The sequence below is a fragment of the Pan paniscus genome, chromosome 11, assembly GCF_029289425.2.
Source record: "Pan paniscus chromosome 11, NHGRI_mPanPan1-v2.0_pri, whole genome shotgun sequence".
NCBI classification, from domain to species: Eukaryota; Metazoa; Chordata; class Mammalia; order Primates; family Hominidae; genus Pan; species Pan paniscus.
In genome coordinates, this window is record NC_073260.2 from 17558398 (window position 1) to 17583829 (window position 25432).

At 56.1% G+C, this 25432-nt stretch overlaps 1 protein-coding gene across 18 annotated transcripts in view; it reads right to left on the reverse strand.

Moving 5' to 3' along the window:
• Nucleotides 1-1061: 1061 nt before the first annotated feature.
• DAB2IP (DAB2 interacting protein) overlaps nt 1062-25432 on the reverse strand; it is a 215934-nt gene continuing 191563 nt past the window's right edge. For 10 of the 18 annotated variants that reach the window (XM_034928979.2, XM_063594231.1, XM_034928981.3 and 7 more), the window contains 10 exons: nt 22931-23075; nt 22701-22845; nt 19838-20074; nt 17931-18132; nt 15840-16018; nt 13087-13975; nt 12168-12320; nt 10186-10379; nt 5042-5129; nt 1062-4259 (listed from right to left, as the gene is read on the reverse strand). In XM_034928979.2, the coding sequence (XP_034784870.1) occupies nt 4092-4259; nt 5042-5129; nt 10186-10379; nt 12168-12320; nt 13087-13975; nt 15840-16018; nt 17931-18132; nt 19838-20074; nt 22701-22845; nt 22931-23075 (2400 nt within the window). In that variant the 3' untranslated portion in view covers nt 1062-4091. The remainder of the gene's footprint in view (nt 4260-5041; nt 5130-10185; nt 10380-12167; nt 12321-13086; nt 13976-15839; nt 16019-17930; nt 18133-19837; nt 20075-22700; nt 22846-22930; nt 23076-25432) is intronic. The other 8 variants (XM_034928973.3, XM_063594233.1, XM_063594235.1 and 5 more) reach the window with 4 other exon arrangements.

The window sequence follows — 25432 nt, forward strand, 5'->3', positions numbered from 1 at the left end:
GGTGGGCCCCAGGAGTGGCTGGCTCAAAATGGGTCCTCGCAGGAGGCTAGAGATGGACAGCCTGAGAAGCCAGGGTGCTGGAGGGTGGGAGGTGAGACACAAGGGCCACCGGTGAGGCTGACGGTGCAGCCCTGCTCCGGTGTGTGGCTCTGTTGTACTGGCTTCCAGCTGGCTGCAGGGGCAAGAACAGGGACAGGCCCGAGGCTTCTCTCTGGGGCCCAATCCCTAGCTGGAGCCAGAGGCACCTGTCTAGGTGACAGACACGGAGCTCCATCTGGCTTTTTGACCAGAGGTATCCTTGCCCCCAGCAGAAGCTTGGCCCAGGCAGTATCTGGTTTCTGAGGGGTATGGGCTAGGGCTGGGACCAGGACCTGTCCCTTGGAGCGTCTGGAGTTACTGTGCACTCAAAGACCAGATCCTGAGATGCTGAAGATGCAGGGCAGGACCCAGGGCTGCAAGGTTCTCTGTACAGGTGCAGCTGAAGGGGCTTGGGGGCTGGTTATTTCCCAACAAGGGCCTGAGTTCAGCCTTGCAGGTGGGTCTGTGTTGGGAGAGCCTGAGTCTGGCTTTCAAGGTGTTGAAAGCTTGGAAATGTTTAGTCCAGCCCTGCCATGACTTGCTGGGACCTGGGCCCACCTCTTCTCCCTGGTCTCTTCCCTCCCAGAGCCAGATTTCAGTGGATGAGAAAGTGCTTAATGCAGGGCCTGGCAAGAGCCAGTGTGTGCTGCAGTGAAGGTGCTGGGACCACCCTGTCTCCCAGGAGGTGGTGGGACCAGCAGACTTTTCTTCCAAACGTATCAGAGCCAGAGAAGAGCCTTTAAGAGGACAACTGCTCTACTCCCTGGTGCAGAGACCCCTCAACCCAGAGGAGGAGGGGGCAATCCCAGATCACCCAGTGAGCCAAGCTGGCCAGACCACCACCACTGGCTTTAGGGGTATCCCCTGCCCACGACTGCCACCAGAGTGAACCAGATACTGGGGTCCCCTTGGTAAAGGACAGTGTCCGCTCCGGACTCAGGGTCACCCCTTAACACACAGCTGAATGGAGACACGAGTCGGGCTTAAAATAGCTAAATAAATCTTTAATATTTCTAATTGCAAATGTACAGAAATTGCACAGCCACACAGAGTCTTAGAACACCAACAGCTTCCTCTGTACATTATTACATAGTTAAAAGTCGCAGCTGGAGGGAGGAGCTCCAGCCCAAACTCCAACGTTTGCATTTTTTCCTTTTCACATACTTACAAAAGAGGGGAGCTGGGACGCGGTGTGGGAGCTGGGGGGCTTTGTGGCTGAGTGTGTAGAAAAGAGAGAGGCTGTTTCCCTGGACAGTCTGGCTCCCGCAGTCGTGCGGGGCGCAGGGGGAGGTGTACTTGGGGCAGATGCTCTGGGGGACCGGGGCGTGTGGAGCTGTAGCCTCGGTCCTCCACCCCCACTTTCTGGGCAGTCGGAAAGAGTCCTCACTGACAGGAGGTTTGGCAGTTTCCATCACCCAGAACATGGAAGTTAAGCAAAAAAGTCAGTCAGGCCTCTGTGCTAGCAGGGAGGGCATGGCTTTCTCCAGCAGAGGCTGAGTCTCGGTGACCAGGGGGCCCCGGGGCTGTTCTTCCCTAGCAGGGACTGTCCTTCCCTCCAGGGCCTCTGGCAACCCCAGCCCTGGCTGCAGGCAGGGCCCAGCTCCCGGGAACTCAGGTTCTCTGTGGCCTGGGCAGGAGCCCCCCGTTGACTGGCCCAGTGAAGGCACCCCAGTGGCCACTACTCAGACAGCAGCTGCAAAGCCAACACACAAATGCCACAGGCAGGGAAGACACCCCCCGCAGACACCAAGCCTTTTCCTCCTGCCCAATACTGTTCTCTAGATTCAGAAATAAAATAAAACCCTTGGGAGAGCAGCAGTCCCGGCCAGCCCTCGGCAGCACCAGGACCAAAGGATATGTACAACCATTAGGTGAGATAGTTACATTACAGTCAAACACCAAGAACATTTACAAAATCGGCAGACTTGCAATTAAGATAAAAATCTGTGAAGAGTCTGTACACTTTTACAGTTTTTGCACTAGGTAAATAAGGCTCTCGGCCTGAGAGCTCACCCACCCTGCAAGGGCAGCTGGCACCGGCCACAGCGGGTAGCCTCCGAGCCCGCCTGTCCAGGCCCCGGGAGCCTCCCTGTATTGCTAGGGGGGCTCTGTCCGAGGTCACTCTACGAGGCAGCGGTGGGAGGGGGCTGGGGAGAGAAGAGCAGGGCTCACTGGGCAATGGGAGGATGAGACTGGAGCCAGGCCCTGCCTGTGTGGCCACCCTGGTCTCAGGCACGAAGGCGCATGGGTGGGGACAAGACAGAGGAGTGAGACAGGAAGGGGTGGGGGCAGGGCCTCTGCTCCCACCTCCCATCTTCCTGTGGTCTGTGATCCCTGGTGGCCCAGCCCTTCCTCCACCAGCATCTGTCTCTAGCCTAACTGAATTGTAGGTTACATCTAAGAGCCCCTTCCCAGAGCAGCCACTGTCACCTGTCCCCGAGCTCAGGGTGGACGCAGTATGGCTCTGGGCCACCCCTCCAGCACATCCACCCTTCAGGTGGGGCCTCTGTGGCACATTCCAGCTGCAGGGGCACAGGGGTGATTCCTGCAGCTCGCCCTGCCCTGGCTCTGCTGGCAAAGGCCCCACTCCCACCCTTGTTACCCAGGGCCCTTGCTCGGAATCTGCAGGGGCTGGGAACAGACAGGGGCCGAGAGAGACCCAAGCTCCTGCTCATCTGTCTTGAAAGTGGGGGAGGGGCAGATAAGCTACAGAACAGCCTAGAGCTGAGGAAAACCGGCCCCAGCTGTGGGGTGCGCCCCTCCCCTGTATGCAGCGCCTGGGTCCTTGGCCGGGGGCCGGGAAGGGTGAGGACGAGGCCGGCCACACACACGGGGCGGGTGCAGGCTGCTGCTGTCTTGGAGAGGGAGCAAGTCTAACATCCTCCAGGGCCGCTATTTCCCATGCAGTGCGCACGCTCAACTTAAAAGGCCCCTGTGTTCCAGCAAGCGAGCAAGCGGGCTTTTGTTTCTAATGCATACTGTGAAAGGAAAAAAAATCACAGTTATCCACCTTCTCAGGGCCTGCAGGCGTTAGAATCTTTTTTTAAACCATCACTCAGAGGAAGGATCACCTTTTCTTTCAGGGTGAGCACCAGGTGGCACTCCCTACAGGACCACTGTGCCCTGGGTGTGCTGGGCCCCAGGAGAAGGCAGATACAGTGCTCAGAGCCATCTGGCCAGATCCGCCCAGATCTTTGGCTTCTGGGAGCCCTAGAGCATCAGCCTGGGCCTGTGTGGGAGGTGTGGGAAGCCGTGGGTCCTCCCCACAGGGACAAGAGCTCACAAGAAAAAGCCATGGCCCTCACTGGGTCTATCTGGCAATATAACTAAGGCAGGGAAGAAGGTGGCAGGTGGTGCTCTGGGGACAGGTTCAGAGGGGGTGGGTGGGTAGGAATCCTCAGTTCCTCACAGCCAGGAAGGTCCCAACAGGCTGCATGCAGTGGCAGGTGCTTCGGATGGAGACAGGCAGGGGACACTGACCTCCTGCTCTGTGTCCTCCTATCTTCCTGCCTGCCAACTGATCCGCCAAGTGCCAGGTCCCACAGGACAGGGCCTGGCTGCCAGGGAGTCCCGGGCCCCCCAAGGAGGCGAGGGGAAGCCACAGGTGTAGGCCCCTAGCCCTTGAATCCCCCCTCCAGGAAGCCCCCTCCCTGGCACGGGTGTGGGGACACATGCACTCGGCCAGATCCAGGAGGACAAGGACACACCACATTCAGGAACCAACAGACATATTTTTGGCAGGCCCCCTGCCCCATCAGGCTGTCCCCACTCCCCAGCGTGCAGTCTCTTCTGCCCGCACCCCACAGGGAGCGGCTGGTGACCTCGCCTCACGCTGCTTCAGTCTCTGGTGGCTCCCTCTGCGGCCGCCTCCTGGACAGCGGCAGGGAGGGGAGGCTCGGCCTCCTGACACCCACGCTGGGGCTGCAACCGTGGGTGCCTCCCCAGGCCGAGACCCTGCCCTTGGCCACCATAGTCCCCCTCTCCTTGGGTAGCTTCCTCCCTCCTCAGGCAGGTTAACAATTGCTGCTGTTTCTGAACTCGCCGTTCTCAGTAATCTGCAATTTGGTGGGGTTGGTGGGGGAGATGCCGTTACGGGCTTGCATGCTGTACCTCTCTTTCAGCTGGGTCAGGGCGCTCATGAGGCGGGCATTGGCGGCATCCAACGAGGCAATGCGCTTCTCCTGTGGACAACGGGGATGTGAGGGTGGGGTCATGGGACAGGCTCCTTAGGGGCCTCCTTAGGGCCGTGTATACCTACGACAAGCATCGGGGAAGGGGGTGGCCTGGAGATGAGGGTGGCAGGCAGGCTCCAGGCTGTGAGCAGCTGGCAAGAGAAGGTGGGCAGAGACCTCTGCAGCATCATGGACACAGCCTTGCTGCCTGCTTATCAGCCCAAATGCAGCAGCTCTAGTGCTGTCTATGGGCTGCCTGCGGCCCCTAGGGCACGCACCCTTGCTCACATGTGTATGCGTGACACACCAGAGGTCACAGCTCCTGATCTGTGCAGTTTACAGCCTGAGCAAGGCCCAGCCTACTCCTGGGCGAGTGAAAGGAAAGCGGTGCAGCCCTGAGTAAAGGAGGCTGGGGCCAGAGAGCCTTTCACGTCTCCCCTCAATGCAGCCTGGATGCCATAGTTGTGAACGAGAGCCCCACTGCTCCCTCTGACCAGCCTGCCTTCACTCCTACCCCCACTGCCCTCCACTCTTTGGTCAGCAGTCCTGGTGAAAGACAATGCCCGCCAAGAGCCCTGGCAGGGGAGGAGCTGCCTCTCTCCTTTCACAGCCTGTCCTAGTGAGCTTGTGGCCCACTAAGACCACAGGTCTGACTTCTCAGGGCAGATTCTGGTTTCTTATTCCCCTCAGTGTCTGCAGTGAGGTACGACTGAGGATGGAGAGGCTAGTCACCCCCTCCTAATCCCAGGCCCTTTAACTCTTGTGGCTGACCAAAGGGCCAGAGCCCCCACCTGGGCATCAATGATCTTCTGTTTGGAGTCCACAGCCGCTTGCATCTCTGCGTGGTCCTTCTTCAGTTCTTCCTCCACGGACATCAACCTATAGCCAGAGACAGAGACAGTCAGACTGGCCCTGGAGGCAGCAGAGGTGGGGAGGGTGTGAGAACAAGCCCATCACCCCCGCACACAGCAGGGACACACTAGGAGAGCCCCTCCTTGGGTCAGAGACTTGTCTCCCATACTTGCCTGGGGCAGAGGCCCTCCAGCCGACTCCCAGCAACTGACACTGTTGGGCCTCCTTCCTCACCTCCACATCCCACACTCGCTGCTCCTAAAGCCCCAGAGGCCCCTGGGCTGCCCCTTTCCCGATGTTCTTCCAGGAGCCAAGATGGGTGGAAATGGGCGTTAGATCTTCAAACCCCTAGAGCTAGGCAGGTGGTGGAAAGACGAAGGCCCTGAAAGGCTCTAGAACTTTTTCCACCCTGCCCCCGCCATCTTCACGAAGTTGTACTCGAGGTGCCAAGATGAATGAACTCTAGTCCTTTCCCTCAAGGAGTTCACAAGGCAGGAGGCACGAGTAACTAACTACACCCTGCACGGAGCAGCTGCGCTAGTGGAAAGCTCAGGTCCCTGGAACAAAGAGCAGGAAGCGGTGACGTTCCCTGGAGGGTGGGCTGGGAGGTCGCACATCGGTAGGAGACATCTGAAGGACAGGTGTGCAGGCAGGACAATGAGCAGTAGCTGGGGGACATAGCACCCGCAGAAGCTCAGTGGGCAGGAGGCTGGCTCCGTCCTGCTGCTCCCTGCCTGGGAGCCCTCCTGGCCCCACCTGGCTGGTTCCTGAGACACTCTCACTGCTGGGCACTCCCACCTTCCCACTCTCCTTTGGCTTTGAGACCCCACACTCTCTGGCTCTGCCTGTCTCCTAGATGCCTTGTCCTGTCTGCCTCTGGTCATGGGGGTCCACAGGGCTTTGGCCTCAGCCTACCTTCTCCTTGCTCCACACACTCTTAGATGAGCCCTCCACTCCCAAGGCTTCTCTCCATCCCTGCCCTCTTGATTCCTCCAGCCTAGAGCAGCCACCGCACACTGGGCAAGCACTTAGCCCACTCACAGAAGACACACAGGGAGCCACTGTGCCGGGGCCGGTTCTGCACGGGACTGTAATGGGGGCAGCAGGGCAGCAGTTCAGGGAGCACTAACTGGGAGGAGCGGTGGTGGCGGGGGGGACCCTCCGGGGCAGGTTCCCCAGTACAGGAAGGTATCACTCTGAGGAAAGCTTGTGCTGGGGGTGGGGTGGCAGGAGGGTATTCGTTTTATTAAGGAAAATTAGATTGGAAGGAGATTGTATTTACTCTCTTGTCTTAAAAACAAATAGGGCCGGGCACATTGGCTCACGCCTATAATCTCAGCACTTTGGGAAGCCAGGGAGGGAGGATCACTTGAGACTAGGAGTTCAAGACCAGCCTGGGTAACATGGCGAGACCCCATCTCTTTATTAAAAACCAACCAACCAAACAAACCAGAAAAATGGACACAATACAGGCAATGCAGTACAATAATTTCTAGGAGAACAGAAACCAACAAGGCGAGCCCAGTGAACAGCCTGGAAGCAGAGGGAAGGCGGAGTCAGCAGCCTCACTGAGTTGAGGAGACAGGCAGGTCAGGAAGGTCAAGGTGTGGGATTTGCAGGGCAGAAGCCAGAGAGGAGCAAGAGGCAGAGAGAAACTCCACATACCTCCCGAGTGGGGGTTCCCCTTGTGTCTCTGACTGAATAATATCTGCATGCAGATGAGAAAATTACCAGGCTAGGCAAGAACCGTCAGAAAGGAGAACACAAAACAATCGCAGAAGCAGTTCATGTTGTACCAGTGAGAGTGTAGTGACGCACTAACACTGGGAATCACAGAGGACCCGGGGAAGGAAACCCCCTCAGAGCAGGGCCACGTTAGGCCAAGACTAAAGGCTCTGCAGGACGCAGCCTAACAAAACTTAAAAGGAAACCCTGAGAGGACTGAACAGATTTCAAGTAACCTCACTGTCTCCCAGAATAAAGCCCCCAGAAAGGATTTAAAGGAACACAAAAACATTCAGCACCTCACTGTAAGATTCACAATGCCTGGCATCCAACCAAAAATTACCAAGTATACAGAGAGAAGTAGGAAAACTCATAAGCAGGCGGAAAATAAATCAGTAAAAACAGACTCAGATGTCACAGATGATAGAATTAGACAAGGACATGAAAACAACAAGGTATTATAAATACATTCTACATGTTTCAGAAAACAGAAGTAAAAGCACAATGAGAATTAAAACTGATGGAATTTAAAGCAAAATGAAATTCTAAGAGGTGAAAAATATAATTATCTGCAGTGAAAAAATACTGGATCAGATTAATAGCAGGTTACACACGGAAGAAGAAATAATTAGCAAACTTGAAGACATAGTCATAGAAACTATCAAAGACAAGAAACAGAAAAAAAAATGAAGAAAGAAGATAACAGAGCATCAGTGAGATACGGGACAAAATGAGTCAGCCTAATGCACGTGTGCTAGGAATCCCAGAGAAAGAAATGGGGGGAGGTGGGACTGCAGACATACAAATCCAAGACCCAAGAAATTAGAAGAAAACCACACCAATGAACATCACAATCCAACTACTGACAACCAGTGATTTAAAAAAAAAAAGTATCTTATAAATAGCCAGGGAAAACAGATACATAAAGTACAGAGGAACAAAGACAATGACAGACTCCCTGTCATTACAGCCTCAGGGTGAGGGCCAAATCTGGACCATTGCCTGTTTTTGTAAATAGCCATCTCACACAAATAGTTCTGCTGTAACAGCAGAGCTGAACAGTTGCAATAGAGACCATATGGCCTACAAAGCCTAAAATACTTTTGATCTGCTCCTTTGTAGAAAGTTTGCCAATCCCTGCCCTAGAGCAACAAAGAGATAAAGCTAATAAGTCAATAGCAGACAAAATGGAATCATAAAAAAATAGTCCAAAAGAAGGCAGGAAAAAAAGAACGGATGGTACAAATAGGAAACGAGGCAACAGATTTAAATATATCAATAATTACATTAAATGTAAATGGTCAAAACACTCCAATAAAAAGGCAGAACCACTTAGACGAAAGCAAGACCCAATAGTATGGTGCCCGTAAAATAAATCCACTTCATATATATAGATGGGTGCTATGCTCTGAATGTTTGTGTCACCTTCTAAATTCATATGTTGACACCTAACCCCCAAGGTGATTGATTATCTTAATAGGTAGGGATTTTGAGAGGTGATTACATCATATGGGCTTTGCCTTCAAAAATGGAATTCGTGCTTTTATATTATACAAGAAGCCCAAGGGAGCTTGCTCACACCCCCTACAATGTGAGAACACAGGAACAGTGCACTATAATATGAAGCAGAGAGTCATTATACCCTGAATCTGCTGGCATTTTGATGTTAGACTTCAGAACTGAGGGCAATACATATTCTGTTGTTTATAAATTACCCAGTCTAATGTATCTTGTTATAGCAGCCTGAATGGACCAAGACAATGAGTTAAAAGCAGGAGGATAAAAAAAGCTATACCATACCAACACGAATCAAAAGGAAGTTGGGGTGGCTACATTAATAGCAGACAAGGCAGATTTCAGAGCAAAGAATATTTCAAGGGATAAAGAAAGTGATTTTATAATGACAAAGAGGTTAATTCAACAATAGTACATAAACAGCCTAAATGTATATGCACCTAAGAATAGTTTCAGTGTACATAAAGCAAAAACCAGTTGGAATTAATTCAACAATAGTACATAAACAGCCTAAATGTATATGCACCTAAGAATAGTTTCAGTGTACATAAAGCAAAAACCAGTTGGAATGAAGGGAGAAATAGAAAAGCCAGTAAGGATATGGAATACTTGAACACTATCTACCTAACTGACATTTACATTAAGGAGGAAATATTCCAGGATTGGTTAGTAGAAACGAACGTGTTAAGCAAGTCTCTGAATTCAGAACATGCAAATATCAGAGAATACACACAATGTAGAGAAGGCAGTTAAATTGAAAAGCATTTCCATTCTTGGAAACACACACAAGGTGAGCCAAGAGGAGAGCTGGAGAACAAGTGAACAGCAGGTTTCTAGTCACCCTGGTTTCACTCATGTTAACTATTTCATAATGAACAAAACTACAAGTAAATGAAGCAAACAACAGTCAGGAACAGAGAAACAGGTGGTCTAAATAGGAGGAATCTGGGAAGGGCTTATGTCATAGACGAAACATGGAGCAGAGGCCTTCCTGGCTCTTGCACACCTGCTTGGTCTGTCCAGCTGATGGGGTCTTAGACCAGGCCAATTCAAACAAGACACACTGTCTCTCCTCCCGTGCCTGAGAAGGAAGTAAACTCCACGACTGGGACCCTGGGGTTGATTGCACTCCCTGCCTGACACCAAGGTAGGGATGCCCTACCCATAGGCAGAGCCAGAGACAGAGATGGAGGCACCAACATGGGGCCTGACATAAGCCTTCAAAAAGATGAGAGTCAGCATTAAAACCCGCTGTTCCTCTGAAGCCCTTTCCCAGATAACCCAGGCCCCTTAAAACTCAGGATATCAGACTGGCACCATCCCCCTCTCCCTCCCCACTCAAACCACTCCTCTTAACAGTTCCCAGCTCAGTAACTGGTACCCTGATACGCCCACACCCAGACACTCTTGGTAGGAATCTGGGGGCTATGCTGTGTCTTCCACCTCCATCTACTATACGTAACTGAGGCTCATTCCCACTTTTCTTACCCTGTATTGGGGTCCTGTCTTTCCTGGCACCCCCCAATCCAGCTTCTCAGCGCCCCTGAGAGTGCTTACTAAGATGGTGTGGCTCCTTGTAGGGGCTCAGGCCCATCGGGAGCCAGCTGTCATTGGTCCAGCCTCATCCCCAGCTTTGTATTCTGCGTGGGCTGCCCACCCTCCAGGCCACCTCCTGCCTCCAGGACTGTGCTCACGCTGCTCCCACTGCCCAGACACTCTCTTCCCTCCTCTCTCCACATTCAGCTTATCCTTTGAGGAGGCTCCCCGACCAGGGGCCTCCTCGAAGGCAGCAATGGCTGCCCTGCCTGTGCCTGTGGCCAGGCCAGGCAGGTGTGGGCCCCACCTGCTGATGATGCCCTTCATCTGGATGTCCTTGTCCTCCTGCTGCCGCCGCAGCCGCTCCTCGCCCTCCTCCAGCCGTGCCTGGTACTCCAGCACCAGCTTCTGCGTCGTCTCCTCCTGGCACTTGAACAGGGTCTCATACTCCTCCAGCTTCTTGGTGGAGATTCGCAGCTTGTCCTGCAGCACCGCCAGGTCCTACCAGGAGGGCAGCATCCACGGGCACAGCACCCAGGACACAGAGAGCACAGCTTCGTCAGCCCGAGTGGGAGGAAGGGTAGGAGGGAGCCCCACTTGAAAGGCCCCAGTGGCTGTGACCCGCCCACTTCACATAGCAAGGAGATGCCCCCCAAGGAGCCCAGCTGGTGGGGGCTGCAGCCAGACGCATGCCTGTGCCCCATCCGGGGGCCTCCACTCCAAGCTCCCAGCCTGACCTGTATGGCTACAGCGGGGATGAAGACTTAGACCCAAGTCCCAGGACTGAGAGTGTAACTAGGGCTTTGAACTTTTATATGACAAAGGTTAAAAAACCCTTGGATATATGAAGGACATGTGACAGCACCCTGAGAGGTGGGAGCTCTGCAGGAGGGGAAACTGAGGCCCAGACAAGGTGACCATGTCGCATGAAGAGCGACTGACTAGCAGGGTAAGATCCCAGCTTCCCAGCCTCTGTTTGAATCTAAAGCCAGGGGGTGGCAGTGGCATGAGGAAATGGAGAGAGAGAGAATTGAAAGGCAGGTGGTCCAGGCTCTGGATCTGCCTCAGTCCAGCACAGACCCCAACCATCAGGGAGGAGCAGGGATGTGGACGAGGCTGGGAAGCGGTGTGGCTGCAGAGAGGAGTCAGGTGCTCTGCGCTGAGCGAGGAAAGGCCAACGCCGGGATCGAGAGGGGCCAGACGCCATGAGGACACAGGGATGCAAAAAGCCTGGAGTGAGGCCAGTCCTCCTCGCTCCCCAGCCAAACTCTGGCTCTGGGAGCACTGTGTTCCCTGTCCCCTGGTCCCCTTCATGTAACTATGGTGAAAGCAGGTGGATGTAGCGGACCGGGGATGGTGGCGGTGGCAGGATGCAGCATGGAGACGGGCCTCGCCTGAGGCCGGGGAGAAGGAGTTCTGCCATTCTGACCCCAATACCCTTGCTTGAGAGGTTGCCACAGGCTTTCCTGGGGCCCAGGGGGGCGAGAGCATCCAGAGGGGAGTGGAGAAGCGCCTGCCGTTCTGGGGCCTGCACTGGTTCCTCCGTCTACATGGACTGCAGCTGGCAGTAGGAGACAAAAACTACCCCCAGATCCAGAGCAGCTGCCACAGCTGGAAGGCTTGGGAGACCAATGAAGCATCCCCTTGCCCCAGCAGATGGCAGAGTGTGTGGCAGAGTGAGAGTTTCATTTTTAGAGTAGATTCTTTTCCCAGGGGTGGGGAAGAAAACATCTCAATGGCAGCCTGACCCCACCCCCCATGCTGGTAACTGCTGTTTCTTTCCCAGGCCCTGGTGGAGACCAGAGGGGTGAAGAGCCAGGCCGTGGGCAGGCACAAGCCCTGGGGGCCAGGCTGGGGTGGCTCTCCCAGCCATCCTGGGGACCCATGCCTCTGCCTCCTCAGGTACCAAGTTCCCTCAGGGGGGCTTCTATATGTCACTTGGGCACCCTCAGCCCTCAACCCCCAGGTCCTCAGGAAGCTCAACTGCCTCAGTTGCCTGGGCTAAGGAGCCTTCCCAGAGGTCCCAGGAGTCTGTATCCAAGACAATTCCCTGGTGATTCCAATCTGCAGATGGGAAGCCTCAGGTCTAAGCTGCTAATCCATCCCTCTTGTTGCTTTTCTTCCAGACCCCACTGACTGCTATTCTCACAGGGAACAGGGGCTCAGAGGTGACGGGCCCTTCACAAGGACAGCAGCACCCGTTGCTGGGGGACCTGGGGGAGAGACTCCTACCAGCTGCTGCCAGGAGGCAGCCCCGCCCTGTCCCGAGCTGCCAGGGTCCAGTTTTACCTTTTCTGCTTGGCTGAGCTCGTCCTTACTCCTTAGCCTATCCCTGTGGGGGGGGTCTGGGCCCAGACCCTCGTCTTCTAACAACTGCGCGTTCATGGTCAAGAGCCAAGCGGCTGTGCGGTCCAGGGCATTGGGGCTCACAGGTGAAGGGCCCTACAATGAAACACAGCTGTGAGGGGCTGCAGGGAGGTGGAGGGCAAGCAGGAGGGGCTGGAGTGGCCCAGGTGAGCCACAAGGACAAGCAACTCTGGGACACGGTGGGAAGAGAGGGGACCTCCAGCTGACTGAGCGCCTACCGAGGCAGTCCCCACCCGGGAACTGTCTCTCAGACGGCAGCCAAAGGCAGAGCCGACAGGTGCCAGGTGGCCTCCTGAGCACCACACTCTGCTGCCAAGAGGACAGTGAGTGACCCTGCCACTGGGGGCACCGGGGCAGGCTGCACTGAGTGGGGGACAGGGCCAGGCTGGGCTGTCAGCCCAAGGCACCTCCACTCCAGACACTGCCTGCAGCCTTTGGGTGACAGGGTCATCCATGCTCCAGGTGGTTGTGCCTGGAGGCCTGTCCAGCCTGTGAAAACATTTTGGGAGGGGAGTGTGGGGGCAGAGCAGGGTGGGGGCTTCAACAGGCTTGGAACCGAAGATGAATGCACTCTCCTCCTCTTTCTCTCTGACCCCAGCCTGCCCCTAGGGGCACTGACAGAGGAGCCTGGAGTTCCCCAAGGCTACAGTGTCCCTGGTTCACAGGATTCAGGAAGAAGCCAGGGGGAGGGGGTGGTGGCGCATGTGGCAGGCTGGTGGGATGGGATGGCAGCTGGGTGAGGGTGGAGGTGAAATGACCGAGAGGAGGAGCATGGTATGGGGTATGACAGCCCCAGCCGGGCCCAAGTGCCCAGCCCTGCCCTCTGACTAGCAGCACTGACCTGCTTGTGCACTGCCCGTGGCTTCAGTTCTGGGCTGTCCCCCTTGGAGGAAGAGGACTGCTGCCTCAGGCGGGTACTGGGGCCCACCCAATCAGGTGAGGCCGACGCCAGGGTTCCGCTTGAGGGTCTTGGGTACTGCAGGGTGCTCAGCAGGTTGGGGGGCGTCCGGCCGCGGGGGGCAGGAGGTGGCGGCGGGGGTGGGGGCGGAGGCTGGTCGATCCTCCTCTGGGGGCCAGCACTGTTCTGCCGTGGCACCGTGGGCTGCCCGCCTTTTTCAGTCAGTGACATCTGTCGCCGTGCCAGCTCACCGGGCCGCCGAGCCAGCTCCTCCGCGGCAGTGCTGAAACTTCCCAGCTTGGCAGCGGCCGCCAACTCCTCGCTGTTGCTGTGTGAGCTCAGGGAGCTGTGGCCCTCAGAGCCTGAGTCGCCAAGGCCACGGGGTGACAGCGGCAGGCCAGCCGCCATCTGGTACACAGGGTTCTGGAAGGAGAGCGGTGCCAACAGCTGGGGCCGGCCTGGCGCGCCCTCGGAGGTGCCTGGTGTGGTTGGTGTCTGGCCTGCCCGCCGCACTGTGGCCAGCCCTGCCAGGTTCACTGGGGTTGCCCGGGCCGGCCACCCGGCCACCAGCTGAGCTGCAGCGGCCTGCCCATCTGTGGGGAGGACGTCGGGGCCCGCCGGGGAGCCTGCCTCCCCGTCCAGCGTGCGGGTGTCCTGGAGGTCCACCATGGAGAGGCTCTTGCCACCGTTGGCCATCTGAAGATCAGGCTCGTTGGCTTCCGAGTAACTCGAGCTGCGGGCAGGTGAGGGCTGGACCCCGGAGGACCTTGTGACAAAAAACAAGTCCTTGTTTTCGGGGGTTGGAGACGGTAACCGGGTGAAATCTATCAGACTGCAGGGAGACAAGCACACACAGGGAAAGAAGGGGAAAAGAAGAACTGTGAGTGCAGCCAAGGCGGGTCCAAACCGACAGCACCCGCCAACCTGCCGGGGCCTGGCAGCCTGAGCCAGCGCTGGGGAGATGGATGCGCTGGGGTGGCAGGAGTGGGAGAATCCGGGGACCAGAGGCTGAGGCGGCTGCTCCTGCACAGAACCTCTTCTTTAGGGGCCAGCACTGCACATTTCAGGCCGCGCTGCCTGGAAGACCCCTTCCCTGTTCAGCTGCATCTTGGGACAATGGGTACTGGGGCCTGGCTTGCTCTGGAAAACTCCTCCTTAGCTAAGCCCTAAGCCACAACTCAGTGGCTCTCTGCTATCCACAGATCCTGCATTGAGAACCCCAACTTCAGAGTCACTGGGTTCCCTCTGCCTCTTCCCTCTTGTTCCTAATCAGACTGGTAACTGAAGTGGGGGCCCGGTGAAACCTCCTCTTGCCCAGCCTCCTGCTGCCGCTCCCTTGTTTGACTGGCAGGCGGGGGCTGGAGTTCCTGGCAAAAACAAGGAATGAGAGCAGGCTCTGTGGAGAGCATGACTTGGGGGGAGGGCTGCACTTGCCCTGGCCTCCTCCTCATTCTACGCTTTTCTCTGGCCTCTCCCTGGCCCCTCCCCGGCCCCTCCCCAGAAGCTAGCTCCTTGGAAGAAAGCACAACTGTGGTGGGGTCCAGGGGGGCTTTGGAGAGAAGAATGTGGGCGGGGGGAACTGAAGGCTGCAAGGACTTGGGGGGCTTGATATGGCTTGGAATGGGGAATGGGTTGGCTTAGCCTCAGATGGAGAGGAAGTGCCACTCCCTGAGATGGGCTGCAGTGCTCATGGGACTGGGAGAACTGGCTAGAGCAGCAGATGAGCCAGGAAAGACGGAGAGCAGTGGGGGCCCGGCTGCCTCTCAGCCTCTCAAGGGCTGTCTACTGCACCCCCCACTCCAAACTCTTGGCATGTGACTCTGCTTGTCTTCGCTTGGCACACTTACTGAACAGACCCAATGCAAGACTCAGTGGACCTGCATCTCTGGCCCCTCCTGGGCTCCCCTAACCTCAGGTTCTTGATCTCAGCACCCTCCCCTGCTTAAAAGCCTGCCCTGCCACCACCTTGGGGGAGACCACACTCCCAACTCTGCTGCTACAGCTGCGGCCTCACACGCTGGGGTAAGAAGGATCACTGGCAGGAGAGGGGAGAGTAGGGTTAGAGCAGAAATGCTTCAACATGAACTGATAGAAGTGTCTCTATTTTGACTTAAACAAGAACGTTTTGCCTCCCACTCTGCCATGTGTGTGTCTTATTTAGGCAGAGCAGACCCCAGGACTGGGTCTCAGCATCACTTTATGTTTTCTGCTGTTCCCAGCCTCAAAGCCTGGCAGAGCCACCGAATTCCTATTGAAAACACCCCCAACTAAACACCACTTCTGGAGATTCTGACTCAGGCTCAGGAAATACCAGGAACATGTGTATTTTTAACAAATATCAGGGGATCTGGAAATGCCGGGGGTATTTGGGACCAGTAATTATTCTCTGACACATCATGTCTTTGCTTGTGCTTGTCCCTCTATCTAGAATGCCTTTTCCACCAATGGAAATGCTACTTTTCCTAAAACAAAACAAAACAAAACAAAACAAACCTATAGCATCACCTCCTCTAGGAAGGCTTCCCTGATTTTTCCCAAATGGAGGTTCACCACTTAGGACCCGTACAACTCAAGTCTTGCCAGGCTTGTTTTACAAACACTATGTAGGCATCCTCTTTCCCCATCTGAGATTACAGAAGGGCTGTGCCTAGTCTGCACACGCACCCACCACACCCAACATGCCTGGCAGCTCTTACCCGGAAAGATCGTTCTCAATCACCATCTTCTGCAGCCCAGCTGAGATGCTGCTGCTGCCAGAGCCCGGTGTGGAGGCCAGGTCATTGGTCCCTGGGAGCTGCCCGCTACCTGGGGTGCTCAGTGCTGTGTGGACGTCCCTCAGGATCCGAGGCAGGGGTCCCAGTTTGGATACTATGCTCTGTAAAGGCACAGCAAGAGGCAGGTGTGACCTCCTGGGACCACACGGGTAGGATGTATGTGCTGCAGCCACTATGGCTCAAAACCACCACGGAGCCTGTCAGAAGTGCAGATCCCCACCTGCTGCCAGTCAGAGCCACTGGGTCTGGGAGGGGGGTGAGCCCAGGAATCGGTAAATCTACATTTTTAACCAGCTCCCGGACATTTCTGGGGCAGGAGTAGGAGGCCCACAGTGGGAGACGCTGACCTAGTGCAAGCCTCTCCTTCAGTTTGCCCTGCCCTGGTGCCTCCGCAGAGAGGAAAGCACACATGGAATCCCAGCATTTCCACACCTCCACCTCTCCATCCAGAGGCTTCTGTGACAGCCCCTCTCACATCACTTACTCCACGGGATGGGCTGGGGTCTGACCCACCTTGGCACCTGAGCCCCAGTGGAGATGGTCCAGGCACATTGTAGGCACCCTCAGGTGCTGGTCAGGCAGAAGGCAGTGCCTGAACCCATCTGAACCTTGCTGGCACGCTTTAGAGGACTTAAGGGGCAGAGGATTCTAGGCTTTGGGGACACTGCCTTCACCTGTTTATGCACAAGCTTCCACAGAGGTCTCTGTGAGAAAACAAAGTGTGAAAACTCATGCAGGCAATAGAGCACGCAATTGAGAGGCAAACAGTTGAGTTTTAAATCCCTGTTGCACCCTATCACCGATGTGACAATACTGATCACCTTCCATTCTTCCTGCCTGGTTGTGCAGATACGTGGACAGCACAGGGGCAAGGTAAGTGGTGGCAGTGACAGTGACTAGTGTTGGCTGCAGTGCAGGGACTGGAACAGGTGGAATGTAGGGTCTCGGCCCTCATTTCCATTTCTCCCTCCTGTGTCTCTCACAGCCAAAGGCAAGTGGATACAAATGAGCAAAAATGATGGCCTTTGATTGCAACAGGACCTATTTCTAGTGAAAAGTCAGGACTAACCTAAGTGTCCATCAATAGGGGACTGGTGAAATAAATAGCATTCATACAATGCAGTCATTAAAAAGTCCCTGGGGGTGGTGCAGATTGCACTGACAAGCAAAGAGGCCCACAACACAGTGGTAAGAAATGCACACAGCAGCATACACAGTATGTTCTTGCTTTAAAACAAACTGAAAAAGGAAAAGAGCTCTATGTGTGTGCGCCTGCATGTGTGTGTGCGCTTACACATGCACAGATCACGTCCAGAAGGCTGCATACCAGTGCTCTGAGCGGTCACCTCTAGGGAATGGGACCAGGAGGCATGAAGGGCCTTCCAGGCCAGTTTCAGCACCTTACAAAAGTAAGGTGGTCCCTTGGAGCCCTAGAAAGCAACAGATATTCAGGAAGTAGTTCCTGGTAGACCCAGCCCTTAAGTCCAAGAACTAGTTGCTCACTGTGTGGGCTGAGGCTGGGGGTCAGTGAAGTCTCGGGCTAGGGAGGGCTCACTTCAGGTGACTGCAGCAGTGTCAGAGGTGTCTAGGGAGTAACCTTGTCAACTGATGGTCAAGGGCAATCCTAGAAAGGTTTTTGACTTCCTGCTGGACAAGTGGAGGTACAGGATCTTGAGTCATCTTCTTCATACAGGCGGATTCACGATCCAATTCTATTTCTCACATGCTCTGGCAGGCAGCACAGTGGCGCTTGTCCACTAAAGGCTGGGTGCATGTGGAACACCCCAGCTCTAGTACCCAGAGTGGGGCAGCCTTGGCAGATACTGCTGAGTGAACACAGCATTTGCCCACAGAGAAAATGGGGCCCACAGATCCCCAGTGTGTTCTGACAGGACCTGGCCTGATCATGCCACATGGGCAAACTCTCTGCCCTCCATGGTTACTCTGGAAGGGGGAACACTAAAAGCCTGATGGCAGCTTTTGGCCCCACCTCTGCCCCACGGCAACAGGCACCTGCTCCAGCTGGCTGACGGCCTCCCAGAGCAGTGAGTGCAGGCTGGAGAGCTCGCGGCCCAGGTCGATGTAGCCCTCGAAGCCGGCTGTATTGGAGAGGGTCTCGGGGTTGGAGATCTCCAGCAGGAAGCGCTGCATGTTGGTCCACTCATGCTCTAGGAACTGGTTCATGAAGGACATGTATTCCTCCTTGCTGCCAAATCTGGAGAGAGGGCAGTTGGGTGAGCACTACTGGGCCCAGGCAGGCCCTGCCCAGGAACTCCCTCCACTGGGACACCACCACCCGCTTTCCCCACTATGGCAGGCTCCCACTCCATTCACTCCCCAAGTCAGCTGAATATGCTCTGACCCAGGTCACCAGGGCCCTCCTTGCTCATGGTAAGTCCAGCGATCCTTTCCTGAACCTTTTATCTCAGGACCTGGAATGTTCTGTGTCCCCCATACACTGCCTGTTAACAGTGTCCTTCCGCTTTTCCTCCAAGTTTCACTGCCCTGGTATGCAGATGATGCTCAATATCTGCTCAACCCAGGTCTCCCAATGAGCTTTCAGGCATGTATTAATATATCTGCAGGCACCTCCCCTGGGAGTCCCTCCTACTCAGCCTGCCACACCTGAAGTCATCATCATCACCCAAACCCATGCCCTCCTCCTGAGCTCCCTACCCTAAGTGGAGACCCCACTACCCATACAGATACACCTGAGACAGAATCTCTGGCAGTTGTCAACTCCTCCCTCTTCCTCATTCCCAAATGGCACGGCCCACTGATTTTGCCTTCTAATCACCCCTAACCTTGTCCCTTGCAGCCACTGCCTCCTGTACCCGCTCCCCTCCCTGCGAATTTTCTGCTATCGTTGCTGGAACCACAGCTATGCTCTCCTTTCACGTCTCCTGGCTACCATCCTGCTCCCTCCAACCCATCTGCCCACTGCTGTCAGGGTGAGCTTTTCAGGATCCAGAACAGAGGAAGGCCATCCTCTCCCTTGTTTAAAACCCTCTGGTGGCTCCCACAGCCCTGTCTGGCCTTCAGGTCCCTGCTGTCCTCTTAGGTCTTATCGCCCGCTTCTCCTGACCTGGCACAGTGCATGGCCCTCCCTGGGATGCCCAGCCTCTGCTCCTCTTGAGACAATGAACGCCTCACCCTGACATGCAGTTGGGGGATCATGTCACCCTGGAGGCTTTCCTGTCTCCTCTCCCAACAAGCTGAGAGCCCTCCTAAGAGGCTCGTGTGTGTCTATCACTGCTCTCCTGCTCATTCCACACGTCTCCCTGGCTGAAGTGCTGAGCGCCACCAGGACTGATTCATCTTGGTGCCGTCAGAGCCCAGCACACAGATGGCCCCAGGATGGGGCTCAATCCACGTTTTGAGAATGAACAACAGTGAGACGACCCAGCCCTTCTACTTCTGCCCACTTGCTCTAAGGATGCAGCCAAAAACACCAATAGTGCTTTATCAGCAAAGAAAGACATCCTGATAGCCTGACACCAGGATGGTGGTGCCCAACCCAAGTGCCCAAGCACAGGGAATGGGTTAAGGAAATATGGGCCAGTCCCCCTTGGATGAATATTAGTCATTTACTTCAAAACAGGGCTTAATGAATGTTAAGGGATATGTGAGAATCCTTATAATAATACATTAATTCAAAAAAGCAGAAGGAAAAAAATGTCTCATGTTGTCACCTTTAAAAATTAAGAAACATACCAAAATGACATATACCTTGAGTAGAAGGACAGGGTGTGGAGATTTTATTTTTTAAAAAGTGGGAAGGAGAAGGACTGAGGATGACAGGGACAAAAGCAGGGCCTGTTTATGGTCTCTGCTCAGCTTGGGGGCAGAAACACCCCCAGGGCCTGCCCTGTGGACACCAGCCCTGCCCAACTCTGCCTGGTGAGGGAGGAGGCACTCACTTGGCAAAGTTGGCCAGGTTCTGGGTGACCTTGGCGATGAGGGTGAGGGTGCGGGCAGTGCGGTCATCAGGGTACTCCTGCAGCAGGTTGAAGAGTGAGGGCGACATGATGGCTGGGCAGAGGAAGCGCAGGAAGAGGGAGGCGCTGATGAGCCGCTCACTGATGTCCGGCCGGCCGCGACTGCTGCACTCCTGCCTCCACGAGGCAAACACCTCTTTCAACTCCCGTGGGAAGACACTGTGTAGGGACACACAAAGGTGGGCTTGGCTGTCAGGCAGGGGCCCAGGACAGGAGTGCACAGAGCAGGAACCTGCATTCCAACCTTGGCTCTACCCCGCCAGCTGCGTGAGGTCAGCCCCGCTGTCTGAGCTCTGAGGACACAGCCATCTGGGGAGAGCAGTCAATATAGGGTGGCTGGAGCAAGTGCCCAGGCATGAGGAGGAGCAGGGAGACCCAGGCTCCCATCGGGCAGTGGGTTCTCAGTGAAGGGCCGGGCAGGTGGGATGGGAGGAGGCATGAGGAGCTGGCTCTCCGTCCTAACCGGAATTAACTGCCAAGGGCCAGTGCTGAACCACCTCTCCAGCTTCTGGTCTGGGCCCTCCCCACCTCTCTGCCAGTGTCTACTTCATTTTTCAACCCAAACAGCAGGCATCTGGGTCTAGGGGGAAGTGAGGAAAACAGGAATAGACCACTATTCCTTGGGTTCCCATCACTGGCTTTGAGACTAATTTCCTTTGCTTGAATAATGTCATAGGAATCCGGGATTTCCTAAAAGCTCAGAAAGATCAAGAAGATGGGACTACCCCTGAACACGGTGGGAGAACACGGTGGGAGAACACAGCTCTCCATTCTCTACATGGGGAGGGAAAGGGAGGTAGTGACTGCCCCAGGGTGATGGAGCAAGCCAGCAGAGCTGGCCCTAGACAATGGGGCTCCTGGTTCCACTGGGCATCCTGGCCTGCCATGGTCAGGCCCACCTGGCCAACCCTTAAGTAGGTTTCCTATCTTTTTTCCCTAAAAGATGCATCTCCCAGCCTGGGGCAGGCCAGGCCCCAGTGGTCCGTGAACTCAGTCTACACTTGGCTCTGCCATGAGCTCAGGGTGATCTGACCAAGGCCCTAGCCCTCCTGGAAGGCTTGGGTTTTCTCTCCCCTAAACTGAGAGCAAGGCCTGCCCTGCCAAGCTCACAGAGCCATCGTAAGGCTAAAACCCCAAGGCTACAACAGGCTTGACCAACTTGAAATTTCTTCCCCCACAGGCCCAGCAGCCTGCTCAGCAGGCTCTCCTGCAATGCATGCTGGCTGACCCATCAAGGGCACACCTAGCGGGGAATGAAGGTGAGCCACCTTTAGCCGTGGCTCTCACAGTGCCTGGCACAGAACTGGACAGGGGGCAGGTGTTGAGTGGTGACATCTATCAATGGCCTTGTCCAGAATGGAGAGGTGCCTCTGATAAATGCCAGAAAGAGGAAATGGAAAATCACTGTCCACAAATATGTTTTCCCTGAGTCACATGCCCAGCCCCCCGGAAGAGGGGGAGGGGGAAAGCACAGCCCAGCTGGGAATGGGAAGTGTGTTCCCAGAGTTCAAGGCCCTACAGTCGCTCTCCTCCACCGGCCCAGGGGTGTGGAAAGCTGCACATTTGTGGCCCATCTCGAGGTGCCCATTTGGCCCAGGCAAGCACCTTGTATAGCCCAGGGGCTAAGGCCCTGGGTGCCAACCCTCCTGGCCTGCCCATTCCCCCTGCCTTTTCTTGTCCTTGGGGAGCAGCAAACACTTCTCTGGCCTTCCTGTGTGCCCAGTCCTGAGGTGGTGGGCTCACCTGCCCCCAGGGTGCCCCAGCATTCACAGGAAATGTTTTAGGCACAGGCACAACCCTATCCTGATGGGATCAGGGCTGCGACAGAGGGTACCAGGTGTGGCCTCGGAGCAGGAAAGGCAGGAGTGTATGCAGGTGAAGGTGCAGGTGAGTGAAAGAGATGAACCTAACAAGGAGTGAGGTAAGGCCGGGGAGAGAGTGGTGTCAGAACAGGCTGTGGACGGAGGCTTGGGTGGGTGGGGGCTGTAAGCCCTGAGCTGGAGGGGGACACAGGTTAAACCTGGGCAGCTCCTCTGGGGTGAATATGAACCCACTGCTTGGGCTGACAGCAAGGCCCTCCCGCACAGTCCTGTGTGCCACCACAGAACGAGGCTATACTCGGCACCAGGCTGGCTGGCCATCACACACATATATCCCAGGAGCAGGCTGGTGGCCGTGAAGTCGGCCTTACCGCAAGTTTCTCCGGGACTGATTCCGGTCCTGCTGAGGGGCCTGTCTAAGCAGCCCACTGCTGCATGCCCTGCTGCTTTCTGGGGCTGGCAGAGTCTGCAGACCCCGTTCTACTTCAAAGTCTAGTCCTTTCTGTTTATTCTCTAGTCCCAGCAAGAGGCCTGCCTGGTGCTCAGGCCCCCAACGTGCCCCTGCTTGGCCCCATCACAAGGCTGTGACATGAGCACCTTAGCTCCCACGGACAGGTGAGGAGCCTCAGGTGAAGCCATCCGCCCACCCCAAGTGGGGGCCCACACAGGGCCTGCCAGTCTCACTCCCGCTGCAGCCCAAGCACCCACAATAGCCCCCGGCACATGAAGGGCGCTCCCTCATCACCAGAGACGGCAGACTGGCGTGTCCAAGTTCTTTCCATCACAAAACCACAGCAACATGCTGAACGCTGCCCCACCTGAGAGCTCAAAAGGGACTAGGCCAGGGGACTGGCAAGTTAGTACAACTCAGGGGCCAGGCAGCAGCAGGCACACTGCGGGTGCCAGACACTGAAGCACAGGATGGGGAAGGCGACAGGGTGGGGAGACCTGGGCACCGCACTGACCAGTAGGAGTTGATGATCTTGCAGAAGGCCAGCTCGCAGCACATCTTGAGGTTGCCCTGGTGCTCTGGGAGGTCAGCGGCCGAGCACTTGCTGGGATCCACTTCGCAGTTCTCATCTGACTCATACAGCGCTTTGATGAACTCACCTATGGACAAGTGGGCAGGGAGTGGGCAGTGAGGACCTGGCGGGCCCTGCCCCACCCTCTGCCCTGCTGCTGGCCCACTCCCTACCTAGGGCGTCCTGCAGGTACTTCTGGCCCACTAGCTTGAGGTACTCCTCAATGGCCTTGGTGGCCAGTGTGTTCTCCCGGAAGATGAGGTGCTCGTTGTCCCCGCAGCGGTCCACCTCTGACATCATCAGGTCTGTCAGGAAGTCCTGGGTAGGCAGGAGGTGGGGAGAGCAGGACCTGAGCTGGCCTGGCATGGAGGGCCCTAGGATTCCAGACCTAGCCAGAGAAGTCCTGGCATTTTGAGGCTGTTCCATCACCAAGCCGCGGGGGTCCCGGAGAACAGTGTGCCCACCTTTGGGGGCTGCTGGGGAGTGTGGGCAGGGCAGGGGCCCCCAGCCAGGGTAGGAGCCTAGAACTGGTGACAGTAGAGCCGGGTCTACTCATTCAGGAGGCAGCCTGAATGAGAGCATGCCACGTGGAGCCACAAGCCCCCACCACCACAGAGAATGGACTCATTTCCATGTACAGCCCTGATCAGGCCTGGCCTGGTGACCACAGCAGGACTCGCCTCTCCCCGCACCATCAGTGCCAAAGAGGACAAATGAGGCTGCCCTGTCTCATGGTAAGAATGGCCATCAGTATCCACCTATGACTCTGGTGGGGGCTCCCACACCAGACACAGATGCCTTCTGTGCAGCCCCACTGCCCGGGGAGGTCGTGAGCCACCATGCTCAGGCAGGTGAGAGCAGGAAGTGATGTGCAACTGGCTGGAGAGGGAAGGTGGAGGCGCCACTGCCCACCTGGCAATCAGGGTAGCAGCCCCAGGCCCATCAGGTCCCACACACAGTGTTGTAGGAAAACCCCAGCACAGGAGCCCGAACCCACACCTTCCCCCTACTCTAGCAACCATGCAGATACTAACACCCTCCCTCAGAAGCCCCCACCTCCTTGTGCTCACAACTAACCTGTGGCTTGGGGGAGGGGAAGAAGATAGGAAAAACTGTCATAGTTTCAAGGGAGGGTGACAGTCAGGGCAGGGGGCCACCTAGCACAGAGCCTGCAAGGTGCCCAGGAGGGGTGGACCCAGGCATCTGTGCTCAAGAAATCCCTCACTCCGACATGCACGACCTTGGGGTCCTTTAAAACAGAACTGAGATCTAGACACAGGAACCCAGGGTGCACAGCAGAGGCACAGAGGGACAGCAGGGGCAAAGGGGAAGCTGTCATTGGCTTCCTGGGGATCATGTGGCCTGAGGACCCCTTCCTGACCAGCAGGCGACCTCCAGGGTCTCATTCTCTGAATACACTAAAGCAAGGGTCAGAGGTACATCTCCCCTGGGGCTCCCCCAGGGCTCCCGCTCAGGACTGCAGCCTTCCTGAACTCCTGCAATGAGAGCCAGGCCCCAGTGCTGGGATGAGAACTTCCTGAGAGCCAGGACCCAATAAGGGGGAAACCAATGCACACACAGCAGGAAAATGACTTGTCCAAGGCCACATAGCCACCTGGGGCCAGATCTGGTCCAAGTCCCTTGCTTCCCAGACTCCGTTACTCCTCTAGCCGTGGAGACGGAAGAGGGGCTAGTTCCCAAGTATTCCAGGGGTGGGGGCTTAGGTACCTGTCACCCCAGCAGCACAAGTTACTTTCTATGCTTCTATCTACTGCTCCCCAATCCCACTGAGAGCCTTTGGGGTTGGCTGCAGCCCTGACTTCACCTCCCTCCACGAGCACCTGGACATACCTATCATTTCAGGCTGCTTCAGGGAGGAATCCGCTTCCCAGGCCAGCCCCAGCCCAGTCCTGGGAACCAGGTACTGAAACATCAGACACAACTGCAGAAAATAATGCAGCCTCTGCAGCCCCCATCACTCCCTCTCTGGTGCCCATGGGTCCTTGATTCATTCCGTTTCCCAGCATACGTCCCCAGTGTTGACCAGCATGTTAAGGACGCGGCAGCCAGAGCTGGCCCAACGTGCAGCCTAGCCAGCCAAGTCTGAAGGCTGGGGGAGAAGGTGAGGGAGGAGGTAGCTGAGCACTACAGAGGAAAACTGCTCCCCATCACGGGTCCATGGGGAGGAGGTCCCCGCCCCAGCCCTGCACTTGCAGCATACAGCAAGTGCAAGAGGGAGGGGGGGCTGCAGAGGCTGCTGAGGCTTCCAGCCATGGCCTCCCCTTCCAGGGCCTCTAGGAACAGGTGAGAGGGTGAGGGACCTCCACGAGTCTTGTGCCCTGGACTCTGCCCTGGGGTATGGCTCCCAACTGTGCCTCCCCGACCCAGGGCTAAGGGCCTAGGACCTTGACACAGGGTGCCCCTCAGCCACCTGCCACTTGGCTCACAACACGCCACTGTCCAGAGGGCAGAGGCCCAGTCCTTAGCCCAGCACCAGGGTCCATCCACGCTGCAGAGGCCTCAAGTCCAGCCCCTTTTTCCCACCCTCTTTGGCCAGCTTCCTGAATGGCAGGTGGCAAATGTAAAGAGAGAAGGTCGCCTTCGAGGCCCACAGACCATGCTCTACTGCCTTCCTAGGGGCACCCTGGTCCAGGAGCCCATTTGTCCCCAAACCG